Source organism: Acinonyx jubatus, chromosome B1 (genome assembly GCF_027475565.1).
Source record: "Acinonyx jubatus isolate Ajub_Pintada_27869175 chromosome B1, VMU_Ajub_asm_v1.0, whole genome shotgun sequence".
Lineage (NCBI taxonomy): Eukaryota > Metazoa > Chordata > Mammalia > Carnivora > Felidae > Acinonyx > Acinonyx jubatus.
In genome coordinates this window covers 28,493,788-28,505,430 of record NC_069382.1, presented here as the reverse complement: position 1 = coordinate 28,505,430, position 11,643 = coordinate 28,493,788, and the positions used below count along the sequence as shown (strand labels likewise).

The window sequence follows — 11,643 nt, the reverse complement described above, 5'->3', positions numbered from 1 at the left end:
CATCATTTTCTGCCTAGAATCACTGCAATGCCTTGAAAACTAAAATCGTAGTGCGTCACATGATGATTTGTTTGAATAACAGAAATTTAAATGAACAGCAAATTATTTTGCATTCCAATTAATATAAAACCTAATAATATTTCTTAGCTTGTTCGGTGAGCAAGAGAAAAAGCAAAGACTGGGAAGTGTTTAAGCAACTACAAGAAGTGTATGTAATTTATACAAACTTCAAATGCAAAGCAAACAAGCTATGAGATTCCGTGTTGTCTTCTAAAATACACTAAGACCCGTCTTTCAAGAAAAGAACTTCTTATACAGACACTGCTCAGGAGTTTATCTCAGATGGGTAAAAAAGAAAAAAGAAAAAAAAATTCAGGGGAGACTTCTATCAGCTCAACCCTAAAGCTAATCTGTTGCATGTGTGGTTTCTACACTAGTAAGCAACTTGTAGGAAACAACACTGCAGCTGAGCACATGAGCTGGAAACTGTTCCCCGGGATATGATATCACAAAATGACTTTGCCATATTCCCTCTCCAGCCTGGCATCATGGCTCAGGCAGCAACACAACCGTCACGCCCCCAGGGCAGCTTCATGTGGTTAGATAAGAACCCCTGCTCCATCACTCTCCCTGAAATCTTCTCACCAGAAGCACACAGAACCAGCTCAACCAGGACAAATCAGCCCCTCTTCTCTCTGTAAGTGTCTTTTTTTTTTTTTTTCCAGCTGGTGTTCCTTTGCCTGGTAAGTTCTGAATGACACTGTTAACAGAAACCACCCAACGGGGTGAACTCCCAAGTTTTCACACACTCACACACTTTTAAACCCAATATTCCAGTATGGATTTCCCCAGTTTACATTCTCTAAAATAAAATAGCTCATAGTATTTACTTTTATCTCACAATAGTACAATAACTACCACGTTGATAAAAACACAAGAGAAACTTTTAGCATAATTCCCGTCAGGCTTTAGCTAAACCTGTTAGTTAAGGTTTCATGCAACAGCCACAACCTCGAAGTACCTGACACTAAAATCACCACACACAATAATTACACAAACCTGGAGCTGTAACTTCATGATTTCTTAATCTACTCCATTATACACAGGGAGATTTCCAGTTCATTTTAAAAACCTGCTTTGCTTCGCATGACACAATTTCCTATGTAATTCCTTTGACAAACAAAAGAGGAAAACTACCTTCCCGAAGGTCTTCCCCCTTAGAAGCACAAAAACAGAACGGTATTTCTCCAGACAACATGAATATTCCATTTCTAAACATCCTCGGGATGCTTGGAAGAACTTTATCCCTGAAGTCTGACGTTTATTTCTAGTCAAAACACAAAACACCATTGCTAATCCAGTAACACACCCCCAATCCTAGGCATCACTGCCAACTACGATCCCTTTTATATCAATTTCCACCATGTAGAGTAAATGATTCACAACTCGTGATTTGGGGTAAATGCAAAATCCTTTCTGAATTACATAGAATAAAGCACGTGAAAATTGGACAATGGTGTGGCTTAAAAGGTTTTGTTTCAGATTCTAGAGCAGAGTAACATATACTGCAGTACAATGGTGTTGAGCTTTTGTGTTCCCTAATAAGACAGCTCCCAGCAGAGCGTTTCCCATGTTTTACAGTGACATCTATCAGCCAGACCCGGGGAATCCCAACGTCACTCAGCTTTCTTCAGCACCACTGTCTGAGAACAGCTTCTGTCCACAGAGTGGTGCAATCTTAGCAGGTCTGGCACACAAAGTGCATTGTTAAAATAGGGAAATGGTGGATGAGCAAGGCTCTTTCCTGTCATTAAAACCAAATTGTTAGGTATTAATTAACTGCAAGATATAAGCACCACAAATGCCAACCAGAAATTTAAGTAATTGGCTATCATCAGATACAAATTTAAGAGAACTGACTTAGTTTGCATCGCAGGCAGACTGAGCCTGGCATGGTGCTGACTTTTGTAAAAATTCAATTAACCCAACCATCTATTAGGCAGATACATAAAGACACAGGGAAAAAGCTACTGTGCATGTTAGAATCTGCGATGTGTAATCATGTTAATTTATGGTTTGAGAAGATACCCTGCTACGCTTTAGTGATTGTATGGTAATCAGAAAATTATACAGATATTTCCAACCTAGAAATTATTTTGTGAATGGCATAAATGCAACACTACCTCAGAAATGTAATCAGATTATCGGTTAATTTCTCAGACCTGATCATATGAAGGAGACCGGAAAACAATACTTTCCAACGGGAAAATGGGGGAAAAAGGTCTGGGAAATCGATTGCTAAACTTGGCTTCCCAAATTCTTCTTCAGGGCCTACACGTGAAGCTCCTTAACTACGCTCATCTGTTCTGATTCACTGAGGTGCCAAAACACACTGCAAACCAAAATATTGTAAAAACGAAAATTCTTGAGAGGACGTCACCAAAAATACCCCCCCACACACACACACAACTTTATATTTCTCACAAACACCTATTCCCGAGGTACAGACTGCACCTATCTGTTGGACATGGAGTTGGCCAAAAACTCTGCCCCATTTCTAGAGACATGTCGGCGCTGTGTCCTTTCCTTGCGAGGGCTCCCACAGACACAAACCCCTGACCATCTGCACACTCAAGACTCCAAATGAAGGAAAGGCGTGAAAATCCTGTCGGACTCACCCTTCCTCCTTCAAAGGAAAAGCCCCCACACGGCGGCCCATACCTCACCAGCACCTCCTAACCAAGTTCAACGACGCACTCGCAAGAAAGCAGCCGGCCCATTTCCACGCTACCCGGGAAGGAAACCCCAAGGGATTAAAAAGTTTCAGGCGGCCCCCACCGAGGACCAAACTTGGACTCTCACCAATGGCAAAGCCTAGAATCCAGGTAACTGGAGAAGGCGCTGCCTGTGGAATCCAATCCGCGAAACCTTCTCTGAGAATCACTTAGGAGTCCGCAATCCCGAAACTCAACTCCCGAGCCCGCGTGTGCTGGGCAGCCGTCGGGCCCGCGACCTCCCCGCCCGGCCGGAGCGCGCCCCGAGGGGCGAGGAACTTACCGCACCGCTTGCACAGCACCCGGCTGACCTCCTTCTTGAGGTTCCGGCCCGTCTCGAGAGGGGGGAAAGAGGCTCGGAAGGCGGCCGGCGCGCGGCTGCTGCTGTTGGCATCGGGCTCCATGAAGAAGATGTACCTGCTGTCCTCCTTGAGCCTCCCGCAGGAGGGGAAAGCGGGGTGGCCCCAGGCCCCCAGGCGCACGGTGAGCAACGAGTCCTTCTTCAAGCCCCCGGCTTTCACCGCCCACACCTGGTGCACCTTCACCAGATAGGGCGCCTCCTCGTCTCCGGGCTCGCCCGCGCCGGGCGCCGGGGCGCTGGGCCAGGAGGGCACGGTCCCGTTGGCGGTGGGCAGCGGGTCCGGGGCGGGCGGCCCCAGCGCTCCCGGGCCGGCGGCTGGCGGCTGGCGCTCGCCTCCCCACGCCCCTGCCTCGCCCGCCGCCGCCTTCCTGTCGAGTGCCCCCTGCTGCCGCCGCGGCGGGTGCACCTTTCCCTCGATCACCACCGCGGCGCGCTGAGCCAGCTCCTGCACCGAGCCCACGCTGGGCGGAGACGAGTAGCACACCGAGGCCCCCGCGGGAGCCGCCTCGTCGCCGCCGGCCGCCCCCGGCCCCAGGGCCGCGGTCCACAGCAGCAGCAGCGGCAGCAGCGGCGGCGGCGAGCGGGCGGCAGAGCCGGGGCGCGGGGCCCGGGGGCCGGCACTCCCGGAGCGGCGCGGGGAGCGTCGCCATCTCATGGTGTGAGGTGCGTGCGGGCTCCTGGCTGTCGGTTCGGACTCTGCCTCGCTCTCTCGCGCTGCCTCCCTTTTCCTCTCCTCCTGCCCCCCCCCACACCACTCCTCCTCCCCCCCTACCCTCCTCCTTTTATTTATTTATTGGGGGGGGGGTGGTGTAGGAGAGTTGTTTATGGGAGGAGGAGGAAGAGGAGGAGGGAGGGAGAGGTGGGTGGAACCACAGAAAGGCGAGAGGTATAAGGGCAAAAAAAAAAAAAAAAAAAGCAAAATAGAAAAGGAAAGAAAAAAAAGCTGCTGCCACCGCCTCGGTTGCTGGGAGTGACAGGTCCTCCCGGCGCCGCCGCCGCGCCCGAGCCCTGCTGTCGGGGCTGCTGTCACAGGAGGAGGACGTGGAGGTGGAGGAGCTGCTCAGCGGGTAACAGTCCTTTGTGTGAAGTGATGCTGCGGCGGCTGCTGAGGCTGCGAGCGAGCGGCTGGGCGAGAGCGCGAGGCAGAGAGCCCTGGAGGCGGAGTTGCGTGCCTGGAAATCGCTGGGTGGCCGCGGCGGCGGCAGCGCCCTGCGCCTTGCCAGCCTGTTTACCTGTGGTGCGAACTCGGCCCGCACTTCCCTTCCCCATGCTGATTCCGGAGCCTGGCCCGCGAGTTTGTCCTCCGCGGTCTCGCCTGCCCTGCGCGCCTCCTCCCTCGCGGGCGCCCCGATTGCTGCAATGAGAGGCCGGGCGGCAAAGAGGCTGCAGTTCGAGTGGGCTGCGGAGATTTACTGGGGAGCGAGAGGTGACGCTTCAGTAATCGGGGACCTGTTAGCCGGCGCAGGACGCCCGACCGCGGTGGGAAGGGGGGGGGGGGGAGCATGGCGGGCGGGCAAGGAAGAGGGGGACACGGGAGATGCGGGTCCTCATGTCAGAAAAGTTTTGGGTGAACTATATACTTAAGAGTCAAAAGGGAGCAACATGTTCACCGGAGACCAGCAGCAATTAAAGCAACTTTATATCACGCTCGCTGTCCTGCCACCGAGCACACCCACAGTGAGCATTTCAGGTATGAGGCCTCTTTCCCTGGATCCTTGAGTGACACTTGAGTCTTGATTACCCTTGCCATTTCGTCGGGCGAAATCCTTGGTTCCCCATGATCTTATGACCTGTGTGATCCTGCTGATAGGAGCCAGGTTTGAATAAAACAGTTGCTCAATAAGGCCATTTTGTATAAAGTTTATGGCTCCTCGTCAACTAGTCCGTTTTGTTACATGATTAAAATGAAATGAAAGATGCTTCTGTGAGTGCTGAAACAGAAATTTCAAACATCTGTAGGTTACATATTCCATCTGAATACCACCCTCCCCAACTTGACCCTACTCCCACCCCCTCCCCCACTCTGCCCCCTACCCTGTCCCGCCAAACTTGAGCTATTTTTAAAACAAGAATCCATCCCCCGGGGCTGTTCTTTTCAAACACCCACCACTTTACAGAAAGAGAACACATTTTCAGCATTTAAAAGAAAATATTTCCTCTTCTGCCTTTTTAAGGTGAAAAATATAGTCAATGACCTGGTAAAGCTGAGTTGAAGTTGTTCTCCAATGGCCAATAAATCCACATGGTGAGAATCTAAGATTTTAAAAGAACTCTTCGTAATATCCTTTACTGTAGGATTCTACAAATTGCTTCTAGCAGCTTATCAAATGTGTGCTGCTTAAGTTATAGATATTTTGTATAAAAATGATAGATTATAAGCCACAAATAATTCCCTCCCCCCTTGGCATGATATAGTTGTCTAGAAAACAGTTTGTCACTCCCTCAAAGTCCAGCTTAGAAGGACAGCGTTCCGATGCTCATTGTGTGTTTCAACTATGGGGATTCCTATCATGTCCTGATGGTGTGCTTCAAGAGAAGATCCCCATGTAGCAACATAATAGTGCAGGTCTGGCCTCCAGTACATGTTCTCTTTAGCGCTGGTATTCCCACCGATTTATTGAAAGAAAGTGATCAGACATCCAGTCCCCTACCCGGCATCTTCACTTTGCTTTGACCTGACCTCACACACTGCTGGCTCTCAGCAGCGTTTTGGGAGTTGGAACTTGAGCCTAGCACACTTTCTCTCATCCTCTCCACCTTCCACACCTTGTACCAGTTATCTACTGGGGTATGACCAACGACTCCAAAATCTGTTGGCCTAAAACAACATACGTATATTTAGCTCAGGACTCTGCAGATTGCTACTTTGGAATCAGGCAGGGGGATCCTTCTGTTCTCAGCTGGGCTCCCTGAAGGCTTGGCTGAGGGCTGATTAGTCTCAGATGGCCTCAGTTGAGACAGCTCATCTCTTGAAGAATGTGGTCTCTTTCCTTCAACAGGCTTAGCCTGGGTTTGTTCGTGGCAGCTGGACATGTTCCAAGAGAGTGGCCATTAGCATACAAGCAAGGCCTCTTGAGGACTCCGCTCAGAACTGACCTCTGGTCACTGCCACCCTAAAAGCCAGTTCAAATCCCAGGAGTGCAGGGGTAAATTCTCTTAACGTGAGGGGCTGAAAACTTCCATCGCCAAGGGGCAAAGAGAGACTGAAAGGAAAAGAATCGTCATTTTTGCAAACAATCCTCCATAGACAATAAGCTTCCTTTAAGGCCCACCTGTCCTCTGAAGCCTTTCTTAAATACTACATACTCAGGGTGACTGCTCCCCCTGCATTCATTCTCAGTCTGTCCCAGGCCTCCTCATTTGATCTCCTTCCTTTATTGAGCCCACATGTTTCAGTTTTACTCCCATGTCACCAACTAGATTGCAAGCTTGTTAAAAAACAGTCATGTTTTCCCTATTCCCCTATTTTAACCCGGTTTTGGGCACGTATTAAGTAAGCACTCGATAAATGTCAGCTGATTAATCATGGACTGGTGGTAATGTGATTACCACACATTACCCCATACTACCCCAGCGCTGTCACAGGGAGTTGGAACTCCAGGCAATAAAAACAACAATAAAAATTTAAAGCACTGACTTACAGTCATTAAATTGAACAGACCCCCCCTCTTAGTACTTTACAAAGCATTTTATGTGTGATTAAAAATAAGCTGCTTATGTTTGGAGTTTTGTTTTAAATGCCTTTTTTAAATGCATTTTTAAAAAAGCCTTTACCTTACTCCCACATTTTCTTCTACTCCTCTCTCAGCTAAGTGGTGTTAAGGGGTAACTCTTGTGGATATTTTTTTGTGTAACAGTAGGCCTTCTTGGAACAGTTCAGTGATAATAATTATTTGCTTATGTATTTCATTTCAATTTTGGTATCCAAGTCCTCATTTTTGAGGGCACCCATACACTGAAGGGACATTACTCTTTTTTTGTCCTTATTTTAAAATGAAAGGAAAAAGGCATTTCTACTATGATTAACATAAGCTTGAAAAAAAAGTACGAATAGGGGCACCTGGGTGGCTCAGTGGGTTAATCATCCCACTCCAGTTTAGGTCATGAGCTCATGGTTCATGAGTTTGAGCCCCACATCGGCCTCTGTGCTGACAACTCAGCCTGGATCCTGCTTCAGATTCTCTGTCTCCCTCTCTCTCTGCCCTTCCCCTGATCATGCTCTGTCTCTCTCAGAAGTAAACATTTAAAAAAAATTTTTTTTAAAGAAAAAAGGTATGAGTAATTGTTCAGTGTATTTAAGTGCTTCTCAGAAAAGGGACAATTTAATTTGTCCACACCAACGTTTAAAAAAAAAAAAGAAAAAAACTCATTCTCAGCAACATCCTAAAACCAGTGTTCTTAAATGTTAGTGTGCATCCAAATCACTTGTGTATGAAAATATGCAGACTTCTGGGCCCCATCCCAGAGTTTCTGATGCAGTAGTTCTGGGGTGAAGCCCAAGATTCTGCATTTCTAACAAGTTTCCAGGTGATACTGATATTGCTGGTGGGGAGACCACATTTTGCGAACTACAGCTCAAAACTTTAAATTTATAAACTTCAGTAGACACAGCATAATAATGCTGTAAACATACTCAGGCAATGTATTCAAATATTCAGTGTCCCCTCCACCATGAATTTTTCTCATCTCAACTTTGAGATGAGAAAATGTGAGTTACCTCCTTGGTTATTAGAGACTGATGCCTTTTGGCGATCTATTCTGACTAGTTAAGGAGACATAGATGAGCACATATTGACAGTAAAAGTGTGTGCTTCTTGAGGACTTGACTTGGAACCAAAAGAAAACTAGGACTCAGAACAGTTGTCATCATGTTACCTAGGAATATTTTGTCTGCTCAACTAAAGAAAGAACATACAGGGGTACCTGGGTGGCTCAGTGGGTTAAGCATCTGACTTCAGCTCAGGGGATCGTGAGTTCAAGTTCCGCGTCAGGTTCTGTGCTGGCCACTCAGAACCTGGAGCCTGCTTCGGATTCTCTGTCTCCCTCTCTCTCTCTCCCCCACTTGCACTCTGTCTCTGTCAAAAATGAATAAACATTTAAAATTTTAAAAAGAAAGAAATAACAGACAAAATTACGCAGGCAGATGTGAAATACTAGTTTTACTCGTTTCGAAAATCCAAAAAGAAAGTCCACAGGGCAGTCGCAAACTGACCCCCAGCACTTTCCACCTGATTAAATACTTCTAAATGGTGGCTATTGAAGGGGGCAGCAGGAAGTCCACAGAGGCACTGATATCTACTTTATCATCATTGACCAACAGCACACAGAGTGCACACCTCCACCATAAATCAAGAAACAACTATACTCTGGTGCTAAAGTCCTGAATTTGCAGCCTCCCAAAGAAGCTTCGCTTGCTTAGCAGCCTGTCTTGGAACAGAAACAGGGTCCAGAACAATGTAGACACAATTAACAATAAGCTTGAGAGAACAGCAAGTCAAAAGAAACGGTGAATTATAGACCCATGGAAGCCACCCATGAGAAGCAATGTGGCAAAATGTCTCTACTGAAGAGAGGCTAGAAAGTTAAGGAGGCTTCATTAAATACCAGCTGCAATATGAGTCTTCAAGAACTGGGCCTTTGAGTCACCGGCAGTAGGGTGCCCTAGTCACCTCTATACTGTCGCCCATCCACCGACCCATATATTTAATTACATAATTTTAAAACAGCAATACTACGTGGCATAAGCAGGAATATAGACATGAAAGGTGCCAGCTCTGAAGAAAGTCCTCTAATTTGCATACTTTGGTCTGACATAAAATCCTGTAGATTTCATGTATTTCAGCCCAACTGAGAGGGAAGAAAAGAGAATGAAACCAAGAGTGTTTTCTGATAGCTTTTTTTTGGGGGGGGGGGTGGATTTAAGACACCTTTGAACTTTACGTCAGGTATGGCAATCCAGACATCCCATTTAGGTTCATGTCCATACCCCCACTGAAGCAACAGCTCTCAGGAGGCAACCAAGAGGTAAACACTCCTTGGACACTTGCATTGGGGAATATATGTAAAGTTTAGGGACATAACTGGCCTGGGGTCATATTCCACTTCTGTTTATCAGCCCTGTAACCTTAGGACAATTCATGACTCTTCTGAGCCTTTTTTCTTATTTATTAAATAAGCATAGTCTGCTTTATTTCACAGGACACTTGCAAGGATTAAAACAGCTTAGTGTATATGAACCTCCTTTAGAAGTTTCATTTATGCAAAATACGACGTGGGTAAATGATATCTTGCCCTCAAGAATCTTCCAACCTAGTAATGAAGATGGCACATTTTGGAAATTGCCTTAAAGTTGATTATATGTCTACTTAAATACCTTTATTGTCAGAAGCTCATGACTTCCCAGGGATGCGTATTCCATTATTAGGCATATATGACCATTTAAAAGTGCTTTTCTGTAATAGGCTGTAAGATACTCATTTAAAACCCAGTCACCTAATGCAAACTGTGTGTACCTATGCTATTTCACTGCCCGTCTAGACCGAGCCACCCATGATCGCTATCTGTGGCTGGCAACCCTGTCTGTTCCATCATCTCTCCCATGTGTTCACATGAGTTCATGATTTGGGGGGAGAGGGGAGAGAGGTATTGCTTTTTGTGTTGGGGTGTGTGTGTGTGTGTGTGTGTGTGTGTGTGTGTGTGTGTGTGTTTTCTGAAGGACAAAGGAGGGCCTGGGGAAGAAACAGGGAGGAGGAGAATGAAAAGCAGGATAAGCAGGATGGAATGGGATGTGTTACCCAGAGTGGCTCAAAGCAGGGGCTCCTCCTCAGAGGAACAGAATCACAAGTAGAAGCTGAAATGATCTTTGCAATAAAGAACATTGTAGAGCTTAAAGGCATACACCATGCATGTCACTTTAAAACTCAGGTGAAAAAAGTGAAAAAGTAATGTGAGGGGGAAGACTGCTTTGCATTTCTGGGAAGAAGGAGCACTACACATGTGTCCTGAAGGAAACTAAGCAGAAGCAGACGGCAGGGGGAATGTACTTGCCAGAGAAGTGGGGGAATTGCACCTCTTAAGAAGGAAGACAGAACGGAATAGCAGATTTAGTTCCCACACGTGTGTAGCAGCCCCCTCCCACCCCCGTGGGAATTCCCAGCTATTACCATAGCACACTTTGGAAGAGCCTTGGAAGAGCCAGTGGGGAATGTGGATATTAAGCTATAATCCTGTAATTGTACCCATGGGAGCTAACGAGCTAGAAATACAGGGATCGATGTTAATATGACTTCCTTGGTACCCTCCTTGGGGACAATGAGATGATGAATATTGTTATTATTAACATTATGATTAACTAATATTATAACACTATACTATGTGGTAGAGAAGGATCATTATTATTTTGCAGATCATTGAAGCAAGTCGTTGAGATCAAATACAATTTTTATTTTATCACTTTTCCTTGAGCACAAGTTTCTTTCTTATGCCTTCTTAGTAATGAAGCACTATCAATAGATAACATAAAAACAAACCATCCAACAGAAATATGCTACTTAAAATCCTAAATATGTTCTACATAAGTTACACATTTCCCTCAAAAATGGATTTGAAAACTTTGTGATATACTGATATTTAGGAGTAATGAATGTGCATTTTATTTATTTATAGCGACACTTTGTAGAGCCTATTATTGCTATTTACAAATATGCCAAAGTTGAAGAAAGAAGGGATTGAATGGTTAAATTTGTTTATAGAGCTTCATTGTTCTCTGTGATAAAAGTAAACAGAATTTTTGCTTTCTTTCTAATTATTCCAAAAGGCATCAGTGGATATTCTTAAAATTTCTACTCTTTTTTTTTAAGGATGAATCCAACCCATAAAGAAACTTTTGAAAAACTTTTAGGAAATTAAACAGTCATATTTGTAATAGAAAATTTTTCTAACCCTTTACTGTGACATATGCCCCAATCAAATCAAGGAAAGAAGGAAGTAAAAAGCAGATTATGAATCGTAAGACCCAAAGGTATAATCCTGGCACTCAGTTCTCAACAATTTGACAATTTCCTGATTATTTCACCATGGAAGTTCTCAACATCATCCTTCCCTTGCAAGGGATAGGATATAGGTGGCACCTTCAATCACATAGAGAGAAAATAAATAGGTATTTGCAACTCAGGTGGAATTAAACTATTTACTTTGTGGATCTCTTTCCATAATGAACACTTCCAATTTTGTCACTTCTGTTTTCCTTTGGTTTTACAGACTTTTCTGCTTTAGGACAGTCCACACATGCTGATCACAGGACACTGTGCATTCCTTAACATAAACATAACGCCATGAAAACCACAATTACTTTATGTCAACTTCCAGTCTGCAGTTTTGGTAAGAGTCTCAGTATGGAACTGAGTCTGTTACTGGGTTGAGGACACTGAAGTGTAGGAGCATGAAAAATATGTAATAAAAGAGATCAAAGCACGAGAAGTTATTAACTTCATGACCTACTGGTAGGTT

At 45.4% G+C, this 11,643-nt stretch overlaps 1 protein-coding gene across 1 annotated transcript; it reads right to left on the bottom strand.

Annotated features, from left to right (window-relative positions):
* Positions 1-327: 327 nt before the first annotated feature.
* LOC128310984 (pro-neuregulin-2, membrane-bound isoform-like) lies at positions 328-8,240 on the bottom strand. The gene is made up of 3 exons (XM_053216393.1): positions 8,059-8,240; positions 5,331-6,338; positions 328-5,066 (listed from the first exon to the last, which is right to left on the bottom strand). The coding sequence occupies exon 3, from the start codon at positions 3,788-3,790 to the stop codon at positions 2,945-2,947; it is 846 nt and encodes a 281-aa protein (XP_053072368.1). The 5' UTR covers positions 3,791-5,066; positions 5,331-6,338; positions 8,059-8,240; the 3' UTR covers positions 328-2,944.
* Positions 8,241-11,643: the final 3,403 nt, after the last annotated feature.